The sequence below is a fragment of the Pelophylax lessonae genome (genome assembly GCF_965119305.1).
Source record: "Pelophylax lessonae genome assembly, chromosome: 5".
Taxonomy (NCBI): domain Eukaryota; kingdom Metazoa; phylum Chordata; class Amphibia; order Anura; family Ranidae; genus Pelophylax; species Pelophylax lessonae.
The window spans coordinates 103570216-103583330 of NC_138772.1; the positions used below are offsets into that span (position 1 = coordinate 103570216).

The 13115-nt window shown below is 42.4% G+C and overlaps 1 protein-coding gene across 1 annotated transcript in view; it reads right to left on the reverse strand.

The window, feature by feature from the left end:
• Positions 1-316: 316 nt before the first annotated feature.
• Positions 317-13115, reverse strand: part of NOM1 (nucleolar protein with MIF4G domain 1) — a 31709-nt gene continuing 18910 nt past the window's right edge. Inside the window, exons 5-11 of the mRNA XM_082259578.1 lie at positions 11322-11432; positions 7080-7244; positions 6844-6965; positions 4221-4353; positions 3006-3137; positions 2749-2858; positions 317-911 (exon numbers count right to left, since the gene is read on the reverse strand). Of these exons, the coding sequence (XP_082115704.1) occupies positions 740-911; positions 2749-2858; positions 3006-3137; positions 4221-4353; positions 6844-6965; positions 7080-7244; positions 11322-11432 (945 nt within the window). The 3' untranslated portion in view covers positions 317-739. The remainder of the gene's footprint in view (positions 912-2748; positions 2859-3005; positions 3138-4220; positions 4354-6843; positions 6966-7079; positions 7245-11321; positions 11433-13115) is intronic.

The following is a 13115-nucleotide window of genomic DNA, read 5'->3' on the forward strand; positions in this document are numbered from 1 at the left end:
GCATTACAATCACACAGCTTTCATGCGATTTGCTGAGTGTGTCAATATTAGAATAACGACACCCTGAAACAGATTGCAAAACGCAGTGCGATTACAAGAATCAGATTGCATAGGTGTGAACATCCATGTGATGCAATTTAGGTGGGGAAAAAAAAAAAAAGGGTCCTGCACCATTTTGGACCAGATGCGATTTGAGCCATACAAGATGTGCGAATCACATGCGGTGCCCCCCAAAGCACAAGTGTGAACCCAGGCTCAATTAAAAAAATGTTAACATACATGGCTAGCCTTAGTGGACACTGGAGGGCTTTTCTGTGCACATCATAAAGGAAAGGTGCACTGGGAAATACATGGCTACCTCTGTGGCACACCCTGGCCAGATTGATAAGTGGCATGCTCCAATAATTATAGTCGTATGGATCATAGCCAGACTAGTCAACTCCAATCCATGCACTTAATATCACAGACACTACCAATTGTCAAAGCAGCAAGTACAGGAAGGAGGAGGCATTGTGAAGGCCCAACAGCACCAACAGAGCATACCATTTCATAAAACAATTGTTACAGTTAGAATATTCTATGTGAAGGTCTGGACCTTTCAGAAAAAAGTTCACCAAAAATGGACTTTTCCGTTATTAAATTTATAGTTATCTATAAAATTATCAAAAGTTTATAAATCAGATCCAGATCTTCAGTGACATGGTTCCTGATCTTCTATTGGAAAGGCCAGCTGAAGTCCCTATAGCCGCAGTTTGTTGTCCTTCGCCTGCAGGGCTTTCACAGCTATATCTGCTTTCTGCCGCAGCAGCTCCGCTTCCTCCGCGCTCTTCTGGATGTTCTTCAGCAGGAAATGGGAAATGAAGAGTTTTAAGCCTTCACGCAGCATTCCAAGCTTGGGATTGTCAGAGATTCTGATGGGAAAACATAAAACACTTCTATTTACCATGACTTTTTCATTGCTTGTCATTATAAGAAGGATTTTTATTTTATTTTATTTTTTTTAATTTGAAATGTCCGTACTACCATACTGCTATCTACGTATTATTAATGTGTTCTCTTCCACCTGCAGGGTCATTCTTTGGGACCAAGGCCTAAACTTCCAGACCTTACCTACAGTGCCACCTGCTGCTGAATTCTGGCTTTGCAATTCCTACAGTCAAGTACAGAGAAGCTTGATGGCTGACATTAGGAGGGCAACCTCTCACAATCATGCTGGATGTTTCGGGTTAGTTTTACACTCAATGATTTAAAAGGGACACTGTCATGAGAGATTAACAGAGGATGCCATTACTGAACTCTGTTCTAGTTCACAGACTGTCATTCTGAAAATGACAATGTGGTCTGAATTTCTGAACTGGAACAAGTATAGGGTTTAATGGTTCTGACAGTTGCAACATGCTTGTTTTGGAATTGTGACAAACATACAAAAGACAAGCAATCGATCATCTAGCATTTTCATAAGGAGGATTGCAATGGAAGCTACCATACTTCTCTTATGACAATACAACTGTCATGAAGGCATCCAGAAAATGCTTGCTGCACTACCTGTGAGTCACAGTCTTCCTCAAACTGAAGCCAAAATTTCACTGTAAAACGCAGGTAACTGGCATTTTGAGAAGCAGTGATCAGCACTGGCTGCCTATATACTTCTTTCATAGTCAATTTACTTTAAGTTTTTATTAAACATAAAATGCTAGAATTTCAATAGACCCGAGTAACAACTATTTTATTTACTAGGCATGAAAGAGAAACATTTTGGACACAACTGTGTAAGAGAATTCTGAAATCATCAACCATTCCCATCCATTCCAAGGAGCAAATGCAAAGTCAGCGGATCAGCCTTCACAGTATAGGTCATAGGTAGAAAAAAAACCTATGTGTGGGAGGACTGAAAAAAAAGCTTCTTTAAAGTGAGCAGCAAGAAACTCTCGTGTAACCGTGGGCTAATGGGTGAATGGGGGAGGGGGGGGGGGGGGTTGTGCCTTTAAGGATAAGTTAACCTTTTGAAACAGGTTACATGTCACACCCATATTCTGGGTGTAACATGTAACCTGTTACAGATGCAGCGGCTCCCGCACCCCTCTCCACCCCCGATCCCCTGTTTTGCTCGCCGTCACACTCTAAAAAGAGTGCGGCTGTATGGGGCTCCCCCTGCCCAGCCGTGTCATTCATTCACAGTGTTCTGTAAAAACTGCACGTATCGACAGCCTTTGCAGCTGTTGGCTTGTAGTTCTCAAAGAACTACCAGGGCGCTGTTAACTGCTCTAACAGTTCATTGGGTCTTCCTGTCATTGCGTAACTGCCTGGCTGTATTGGAAGCATGGGTAGAAAGCTACACATACAGTCTGCAGGACCTGGGCATTACTCCATATTTTTTTTTAATAGCAAAAAATTTGCATTTATTGTTCTTATTTGTAAAATGTGAACTTATACTTAAAGATGAGGTAGCAATGTGTGGGTATCAGTTGGGGCACAGGGTAGGCGTCAATAGCAGTCATCCTGTGCAGCCGTCTCTTCTACAGTGCTTTTTGATAGAGCACAGGCTTACTTTAAAGAGTTATAGTCATCGAACATCCAAAAGTATGTTGGGACAGTAAAAAATAATGAAATCAATGGATTCTTTGAGAATTCCACAGTCAACAGAATATAATTCATCTATAAAACAAGTTCATTAAGGGACTCAGGAAAGGTACTGCTTTTTCACAGAAAGCGAAGAGGTAAACAAAGTGCAACAAAGCATCTACTTACTTTCCAAAGATCACAGCAAGATCATCAGCTTCAGCATCCACCAGCACTATGCTTAGAATCTGACGCAGGAAAGAGACTTTTGTTTTATCCAGCTCACTGAACTCTATGACCTGTGCAAGATGTAAAATAAAATAAAAACCTAATGCTAAATATACCCTTTCTTATAAAGAAGAACAGAAAAGCATATATAGTACATGCATTATCAAAGTCAAAGGCACTTTGAAAGTTGTTCTAAGCTAGGAAGACATCATTCTTACCTTAAAAATAGAGAGCGGAAGAGCTTTCTTTATAATCAGGTGACTCAGGAGCTGGATGAGATTAGAGAATGTGGCTGTTGACAGATTTCCCAAATCCCGGAATTTATCCCACATACTAAACTGAAATGTCATCTGAGAGATCATACAAAATAAAAGAAATGGATAGTTAGGTTCAGGTTTATACAGCTATATTTATAAAAAAAAACAAAAAACTGGTGTCTGATATTTCTACGATTATGATAAACAGATGCTCAATCTGTCTCTGGGTTCAATATTTCACTGAGCTTGAACAAGAATGGAACTTGTAGAGTCAGAACTTCTGATTAACATAATTGTTCTGGATCAATGACTCAAAGTCTATCTGTGCCAGCATAAAAACCTGGCACCTAGCATTCTCGGGAGGCCAAATCAGCAGCCGCCTACATTTAATTCTCAGCATAGGCTTCGATTTCTATAGTGGGGCAGATTTGACAAACAAAGTTTATACCTCTTTCTGCACTTTTTTCTTGCACAAAGCTCGACCTCAGAAACGTAACATAAAAAAAACGCTAAGTAGCTCCAATTGCAGCACCACACATAAAGCGGCTTGGTGGTGAACAACAAATAATTCACTCACAGGGATACAAAACTGAAAAATGAAACAGCTAGTGGTGAAATGCAATTACAGAGCTTTTTTTAGTGTCTTTGATAGGTGTCACAAATACTATAGACCTATCTGGTGACATGAGACATTATTTTCATGTCATTTGACTGCCTTCCCAAATAGACTGATCTCTGCTCTTAAAATAAAAGATAAGCAGAATTTAAAACCCACATGCAATTATAAAGTACAATGCACACTGGATGTTAAAAAAAAAGCCAGTAGCGTTAGCTGTAGAAAGCTGTAGCTGTAGAGTGAGGGTTCAGTGTTTTTGCAGTAGCGTTTTTCAGTGTTTTTACAGCTGAAAAACTCATCTTAAAAACCTATTTGTTTTCTTTTCCAGCCAGAAAATGCTGACAACAGCCAATGTTTGCATGGACACATAGGATAGCATGCAGGGAAGTTTACTGGCTGCAGAAAAAAAGGCTAGAAGCCAAAAACAGCTGCTGTAAAATGTCCAGTGTACATGAGGCCTAACACTGCATAAGAAAATGTTTATTCATTGCTTTTTATATCTAGCACACTTCAAACAATGTCTTGGAGTCGGAGAACTGCATTTTGAGGGCGTGTATTACCTGAAACCTTCTGTCATATTCACAAAACTTGCTGGCTAGAAAGGCATAGAATGGATTGTAGCGCTTTTCCTGCAGACAACAATCTAGAAGGACATGTACAATCTCTCTCTCTTGATGGTCTTTCAACCCTAGCCTAAAAGGACACAAAATTAAAACTGTGAAGAGTCCACATATACAAGTATACCACAAGATAAATGGAAAATAGCCAACCCACAGTGCTGCCAGCTGTGGATGTAATATAACCTAGGCAAATCCCTACCAGCCAGAGTTGAACCATGTAGCTATTCACCCTGGGAAGGCTACAGCTTGCCCGCTGCGATATACTATAGAACATTTTTATTAGGACAAATAAACCTGTTCAGTAACAGCAGCTAAAGCATACAGTAGTAGTTAATTAATTTTACTCCCGCACACCCCAACCAATTGAACCAGTTTTTAAAACTCTAAGGCTGCACACTTGAGCGTAGCGTTTTCGCTTTGTTTTTTTACCGCGATTTTTACAGCGATTTTCAGGCGTTTTTTGGAGGCAGGCATTGACATCAAAAACGCTGGTAATCAGCCCAAAAAGAAGCTCATGTACTTTTTTCAGCTACAGGCGTTTTGCTTCAGGCGTTAAAACGCTCAGATGTGAACAGGGGCCATTTAAATGAATGGGGTTTTACTTGTTGGGCGTTTTGGAACGTTTTTTTTTTTAGCGTTTTTGGAGCTGAAAAACGCCCAGGTGTGAATGGAGCCTAAAAGCAGCTTCAGACACCCACATGGTTTCCAGAAACACTAGTATAAAAAGAGGGATACAAAAGAGTGAAAGCAAAAGGTCTAATATTTGTGAAACTTAAATAGATCTGGTTGCCAAGGCCAGTTCTGTAAAAAAAAAAAAAAAAAATCTATTACTTACCTTTTTAAGGGACTGTTTTTTGTTTTTTTTTTAAAAAGCTGCTACTTCAGTGCTCCAGGTATTTAATCTTTCTGCATAAGTCAAATACATGTTCCCCCAACATCACATGCGGTGATTTCCTCCTGCCTGCTTTTATGTCCTATAGTGACATGCAAGTCAGTGTGAAGAACCCCTGTGTGCAACAGTGGGTGCAGATAAACCGACACCCAAAAGAGTGGAATACCTGCAGTGGACAGGAAGGAGCTGTGTTTTAACCACGTAAGCCCCGGAAGATTTTACCCCCTTCCTGACAAGGGGGTTTTTTGCGATTTTTTACTGCGTGACTTTAACGGACAATTGCGACGCTGTACCTAAACGAATTTGACGTCTTTTTTTCCCCACAAACAAAGCTTTCTTTTGGTGGTATTTGATCACCTGTGCGACTTTTACTTTTTGCGCTATAAACAAAAAAATTGCATAAATTTTGCAAAAATAACAATATTTTTCACATTTTATTTTATATGAAATTCCCCCCAAAAAAATGTAAAAATCAAAATTTAACATTTTTGGCCAATTTGTTTTCTGCTACATATGTTTGGTTAAAAAAAAAAAAAAAAAAAAGAAATCGCAAAAAGCGTATTTTGATTGATTTGCGCAAAAGTTATTGCGTTTACTAAGGGAAAGATTTCTGTCATGTTTGGTGTTTTTTTTAACGCGTAATGGCGGCGATCTGCGATTTTTTTTGCGGTACTGCGACATTGCGGCGGACAGATCAGACCCTTGACTGACATTTTTGACACTTTTGGGGTTACCAGTGACATTACTGCAGTAATCAGTGCTATACATATGCACGGTTACTGTAAAAATTACACTGGCAGGGAAGGGGTTAACTTTATTGGGGAAGGAGGGGTTAAGTGTGTCCCTAGGGGCGTGCTTTTTACTGTGATTGGCTGTGGGTAGTAGTGTAGGAACAGTGATCAACGGTCCTACATAGTAGAACCGTATGATCAGTGTTTCTACACAGGGGAGAATGACAGGCGGCTTGTTTACATCAGCCACCTGACTTTCTCCCTCTGCACCGACAATCGGCGAGTGACCGGCGGACATCGGGTCCGCCGGTCACACGCACTGACTTCCCTGTGAACGAGCCGCGGCGGGCGCGCGCCTCCGCGGGCACGCGCTCGCCCGCTATTGGCTCACAAGGAAGTGACAGACAAGTGACGTACCGGTACGTCACTTTGCCTGGCCGGGGCTGACCGCCGCAGTATATAGTCGTGCGGCGGTCGGCAACCGGTTAAGACATGGGCCACCAGAAATGCTTTATTCTTTTTTTCCATTATGACCTTGGTCTCTTTAAGGAACAAGGCGCAGACCTGCTGTGTTTTATGGCATCATATTAAACTTTGACCACATGTAAAAAATAGTGCTGCTCCAACACCTCCTGTTTGTCCTTCCATCTGATCTCGTCCCACAGTGGGTGCCATCCCCTCCAGGAGCATGTCTCACTCCATGAAATAATCACAATAGCAAGGACTAAGCCTAATCAGGGTGACCCATCAGGGCATGGCCAAGATGCGAGGACTGTTTTAGCCTCTGTCAGCTCATCAGCGGATGTGGTTGATCTAGGTCGTTTAGGCGCCCCCTAATTTTGCTATTGGGAATATATTAAACTTTACATAACTTGAGGCATAGACAACTGAAGTTCACGGCAATAAGTGCACTTTATCACAGCCCATCAAGACAACTTACTTCAGCAAATTCTCAAAAGCATCCAGATAGTCTTCACTGGTCATGATAACACAGAAGATGTTCCTCCTGATGTCTGTGTTCATCCGCTGTTTGCGGGCCAGTTCCATGATCTTCGCACTGACCTTAACGATAAGACATTATTATAAATGTATTTCATAGCATTAACAGAAGCCTGTGCTAAGGAAAAGGTGTTATTTATACAATATTCATGGATTAAATCCCTACAGTTCCCATACCTTGCCAAGAGACTGTGCTGGCACCTTCCCTGAAGACTCGTTGATCATTGGTGCGCCACTCCACGATGACCCAACAATCCACCATCTACCAACTTTGTCAGCCTCTAAGAGGTTCTCCAATGACACACGGAGGCGAGTGTCACTGCCCGACACACTGCTGTGAACCTTCACAAAAACAGTCAACAATAACACCATTTAATACTCTACGATTATTAAGACTACTGTAGAAAAAGACATGAAAAAGTGAGAATATAAATGAATTGCTTTGATCCACATCCACTCCCTGCACCCACTGTCACATTTTGAAAACAGCGTGGCTGTGCAGGGCTCTGCCCCACAAAGCCGTGTCATTCATTCACAGGAATCTACAAAACGAGAGACCTGTCACCACAGCAGATGGCTTGTAGTTTTCAATGAACTGCAAGGGTGTGTATGAACTCCATCATAGTACATTCATAAGCCTCGCAGCTTTCAAACAGACAGCCCATACACAGGCTGTAGGGCAGCGCTTCTCATCTCCTGTCCTCAGGACCCATTCACAGGCCTGGTTTGCAAGGTAACTGAAATAAATCACTGGTGATATAAATTGCTGTTCAGTGATTGCAGTATTCTAGTCTGCATCTCCCCAAGGTAATACTTAAAATCTGGCCCGTTAGTGTTTCCCGAGGACAGGAGTTGAGAACCACTGCTGTAGGGCTTTGTCTGATATGGAGTCATGATTTGCAGTCCCCAGTGGGAAAACAAAATAATGCACATTTTTTCCTCTGCAAAAAGAAGTGCATTTATTATTTTTCCCAAAAAGAGAACTTTTATTTTTCTAAATTCTAGCTCCCATATGTACCAATATAACATTAGGCCCCTTTCACATGGAAATTCCGAGCAGGTCCGCCTGTCATTTTTTTCAGGCAGACCTGATCGGGTATACCTCTATGAAACAGCGGATGTCAGCAGTAACATCTCCATTGACATCCGCTGCTATCCGATATGATGTGGTCCGTGAAATCCAGACGGATGGAAACCCTATTTTCCGTCTGTCAGGAGGATCAGATCACATGAAAAACGGACAGGTGGTCCGTTTTCATCCCATCTCCCATAGAGGAGAGCGGGGATCTGACAGGTCTGTCTCTGCACACAGAGCAGAGACAGAGCTGTCATCCGCCTGCTCAGCGCCAGCGGGGATTGGAGGATCGATCCCCGTTAAGCAAAAACGGAATCCGCAGGGAGGAAACCCCGTGTGAAAGGACCCTTAATGTACTTCTTGCCAAAATAAAAACGCTTTCCATTTTTTATACGCACGCTTACTTCACTGTCTTTATGGATGTATCAAAACACTGCTCAATCAAAAACACAGGAAGGATTTCTCCAGCTGATCTCATTAGCACACACCTTGCATCATCTACTCTTAACTGGTCGACTCCTTCCGGTGTCATGACCTAAAGTCTGTCCAGGAAGTTAGGCAGAAGTAATTGAGCAGTGTTTTGAAACAGCCATAAAGACAGTGAGATAAACTGGAATTTTAAATTTAGAAAAAAAAAAAAAAAGGGTGAACATAGCCTTTAACCTTTAATTATGTGCATATAAAGACAGGCAGATGTCTCACTGTTACATATTTGTCTCTCCTAATAGACATGTTCATCCTAAAGCCCCTGTACACACGTGCAGATTGTCGGCCGAACGATCGGCCGTCTTTTGTCCCCGGGCTGTCGTGCCTGTTGAAAAGTGCAAAAGACTGCACAAGAATTTTGTCCGCCGACTACAGCCGACTGCAGAAGTGATGTCATGTGATGGTTAACTTTCCCTGTGTTTTTTCTTTTCTGAGCATGCCCAGTCTTGCAAATCTGCTGTCTGTCGGCCGAATTCTGTATTGACTGGCGAACAATCGGCCGCTCTGGTGTCGGCATACAAAAATTTTAATGCTTGCACGACAGATTCTTTTCGGCCGAAAGTGCGCTGTCGGCTGTCGGAAGCATCATACTAACAAGCCGAAAATCGGCCGATCGGTCGTCGGCCGAAGCTTTTCAGCCGACAATCTGCACGTGTGTACGGGCCTTTACCCTTTGCTGATCGCTGGTTGGACCACCAATGCTCAGTTTCTGTATGTTATTTAAACCTCCCTAGCGGTATTCCCGAGTGTTGCTCGGGGTTAATTTTCAGTACCAAAGGCGGTAACCCCCAGCCACACTCGGGATTACTCCACAATGTTACTCACCTTCCCTGCGATCCCCCGCCGTCCTCACACTCTCTCCCCACTCTGTGCAAGGCCGATTGCCGGCACTTGCCTTCTGGTTCCCTTCCCCTTATGAGCGTTGCGACGCAGGGGGGAGGAACCGGCGGCAAATTCAAAAATGTAAATACAAAAATGACATGATAGAAAGCTGTGATCCTAACGGATTACACTGTATCATGCCATTTCACCACAGGATTGCACCTGGTGACTTTTCCAGTGCCCTGCCTGTGCTTTTCCTGTTCTTTGTGCCTGGAAAATTTTGAACGACCATGGCGTCCAAAAAGAGTTTTTTTTTTGCGCAAAAGCGCACTAGGGCATTGGAAAAGTCACCAGGTGAAATCCTGTGGTGAAATGGAATGATACAGTGTAATCTGTTAGGATCACAACTTTGTATCATGTCATTTAGTGTATTTACATTTTTGAAATTGCTGCCGGTTCCACCCCCCTACATCACAACGCTCGCAGGGAAGGGAACCGGAAGACAGGTGCCGGCATCGGCCGAGCACACAGTGGGAGGAGGGCAGGGGAGGACGGCGGGGGATCGCAGGGGAAGGTGAGTTTTAAAATGTAAAACAACAGATTTCCGTGCAAAATAATGGTACCACTTTCAGCGACTAAAATCTGAAATAATCATACCGCCAGGGAGGTTAAAGGGATATTAATTGTTTTGTTTTTTTTTACTTGCCTTTTATGTCATACATGCTGATTTGTGTAATGGTTTTGCACAGAGCAGCCCCGATCCTCCTCTTCTCGGGTATACCGCCAGCACTCCTGGCCCCTCCCTTCAAGCAGGCTTGCTCCTGAGCCGCTGCTATGCGTGTCCATTCAGACACTGAGCTGTGGCCCCCCCTCTCTCTTCGTATTGGCTCACTGGCTGTGACTGACAACTGCTGTCACAGCCAATAAGGAGGGAAAGTCCCCGGAGAGCCAAAGCTCCCATGCTCATCCCTGGATCGGCATTGGGCTGAAGGGGCGCTGCACACAGAAGGTTTTTTATCTTTATGCATAGAATGCAAGAAGGTAATATACCTTAAGCCTTTAGAACCACTTTAACAATAAAGGAGTTGTAAAGTCAGAAGGATTTTTTATCCTAATGCATGCTATGCATTAAGAGAAAAAAACCTTCTGGGTGTAGCAGCCTCCCCAGCACCCCCTAATACTTACCTGAGCCCCATCTCTGTCCAGCGTGTCCACAAATCCCTCTGCCATCTGGGACTCTCCCTCCTGATTGGCTGAGACAGAGCCACAGCGCCATTGGCTTCCGCGGGTGTCAAAGTCAGTTAGCCAATCTGGAGAGAGAGAGAAAGAGGGGGCGGGTGCTGAATGGCAGCTCCGTGTCTGAATGGGCACACAGATCTGCAGCTCGGCTCAGGTGCCGCCATAGCAAGCATAGCATAGGCACCCGAGAAGAGGAGGATCTGGGTTGCCCTGTCAAAACTAACTGCACAGAAGAAGTATAACATGTTTGTTATTTTTTTTTTAAAACTAGACTTGACAATAACTTTAAAAGTAGGAGGTTTAGGCTATGCAATACCCCACTCTTTACATGCTGTCTCCCCAGTGCTCCTAATTGCCCTGCATACATTTTAGCAGAAATTGCAAAACAAATACCTTTCTTTCATGTTTTTCTATGTAATCATGTGACAGCAAAGCTCTGTCTCCTCTGAGTAAATGTGTGGCTGATGGCAAGGAACTCCGCCGCTGACGGCACCTGGAGCAGAGGATGCTGGTGGCTGACGTCACTGCTCTCTGTGATTCAGATCAATTGTTGGACCTCAATGTAACACAGAGGAGGGGCAGCTTTGCAGTCACATCACCACATAGAAGAACAGTAAAAAAAAAAAGTTTTTGTTTTGTGATTTCTGCTAAATTGTATGAAGGGCAATGGAACACTGGGGAGCCAGCAATTAAAAATATGGGGTATTGCTCAGCCAAAATTTCTATTTGAACTTTTAATTGATCAAAATCAAGACTCCGTTAAATAATGTTTTGGTTAAATTCTAAATGATTCTTACCAAAGAACGTTGTAATTTACGCAGTTTCTCCACAGGTTCAGGGTCATAGCCTGGTATCTTGCGCATATCGTTGTTCTTTAATGCGAGCATCGTCTCTAACATAAATCTAATCTGCGGGTTGATAAATTAAAAAAAAATAAAAAATTACTACACCATCTATAAAACCTATATAAAAAGACACAATAAAACCTTAATGTGCACAGATTCAGCTATATGTAAATGTTGCTACAATAAACACAAAATTTGTTTTGCATACCCCATAGCAGCCAATCATAGATCAGGCTTCATTAGGCTGATCAGTCTGTTGCTCACATTTCCCCTGAACATTGTGATTAACAATTACAATGCATGAGAACACAAATTGATACAAAATAAAGACTACTGTAGATAAATGAATTTAGAAAACATAAGTGACAATATGAATGGAAACATGGACTGCAGTTATCCTGATCTCAGTGGAGGACTCTCTCTCAGCCACCATGTGACAGCACTGGGTAAAAAACATGTAATGTCACATTAGGAGGAAGGACGGAGTCACATGTTCCTCCAAACCCCCATTATTGGGCTGAACTGTGTAGGGGAGGTTGAAGGAAAGCCGAATATGTTCTGCTGGGGAGGGAGTATTAAACTGGATCTACGATTTTTTTTCTGCAAGGGCAAAGCACAGGTTTGCGTTAAAAGATTCCAAAAAGAGATGTTCTCTTAGATCCCAGATCTGCACCCTAGGATACAAATAATAATGATTTATGCAGAGGACCAATTTCAGCTTGTCACTGCTGGTTAAATTGGGAAGGGAACAAAATAATTTTCTTGTTAACAAAGTGGCAACTAATTAAACAAGGGGCGCCCAACCTGTGGCCCAAGACGGCTATGAATGCGGCCCAACACAAAATCGAAAACTTACTTTAGCCACATGCCTACTGGGCACTTTGACCCCCTTCCTGCCGAGGCCAATTTATAGCTTTCAGCGCTGTTACACTTTGAAAGACAATTGCGCAGTCATGCAACACAGTACCCATATGAGATTATTTTCATTTTTTTTTCACATATAAAGAGCTCTCTTTTGGTGGTATTTAAAGAGGAAGTAAACTCAGCTATAAAAATCAATCTTTTAGAATGTATTGAAAGGACTTACAATATTAATACATTACACATAAAATATATAAATCAGAACGTTCTTAAAATACCTTTTTTTTTTTAAGTTCAATTTATTCCTTCTTCCTGCTCTGTGCTGTGCCATGTCATCTCCTCCTTTCTGCTCCCCTTGCAGATGTCATTTCCGCCCTTATTGCATTCTTTGGCTGAAATCTCTCAGTGTAATGCAGACTCTCTGTGTTTCTGTGTGCTGTTTTCCCTCCCCCTCCCCTTGTGTGACCTCTCTTGTTCACTCCCCCTGTGAGAGAAGGAAGCAGGAAGCTTCATAGCCGTGCCGTTTTTCACACATACAGGAAGAGCAGGCATTGTTATGTTAATGAAACAGCACACAAACTGTGCCGTGAATTGAATGACAAACTGGGCATGCGCTGATGACATCAACTTTTACAGGAGGATTTACAGGAAGATTATACAAGTAATCTTTTACAGGCACCAACCTATTGCTTTCTCTAGGCAGATTAGAATGAGCTGAAGTGTAAATGGGGAGTTTACAACCTCTTTAATCACCACTGTGTGTTTTTTATTTTTTGTTAAACAAACGAAAAAAATAACAAAATTTTGAAGAAAAAAAATAACACACTTTGCAAACAGGTAATTTTTCTCCTTCACTGATGTACACTGATGAGGTTGCAGTGATAA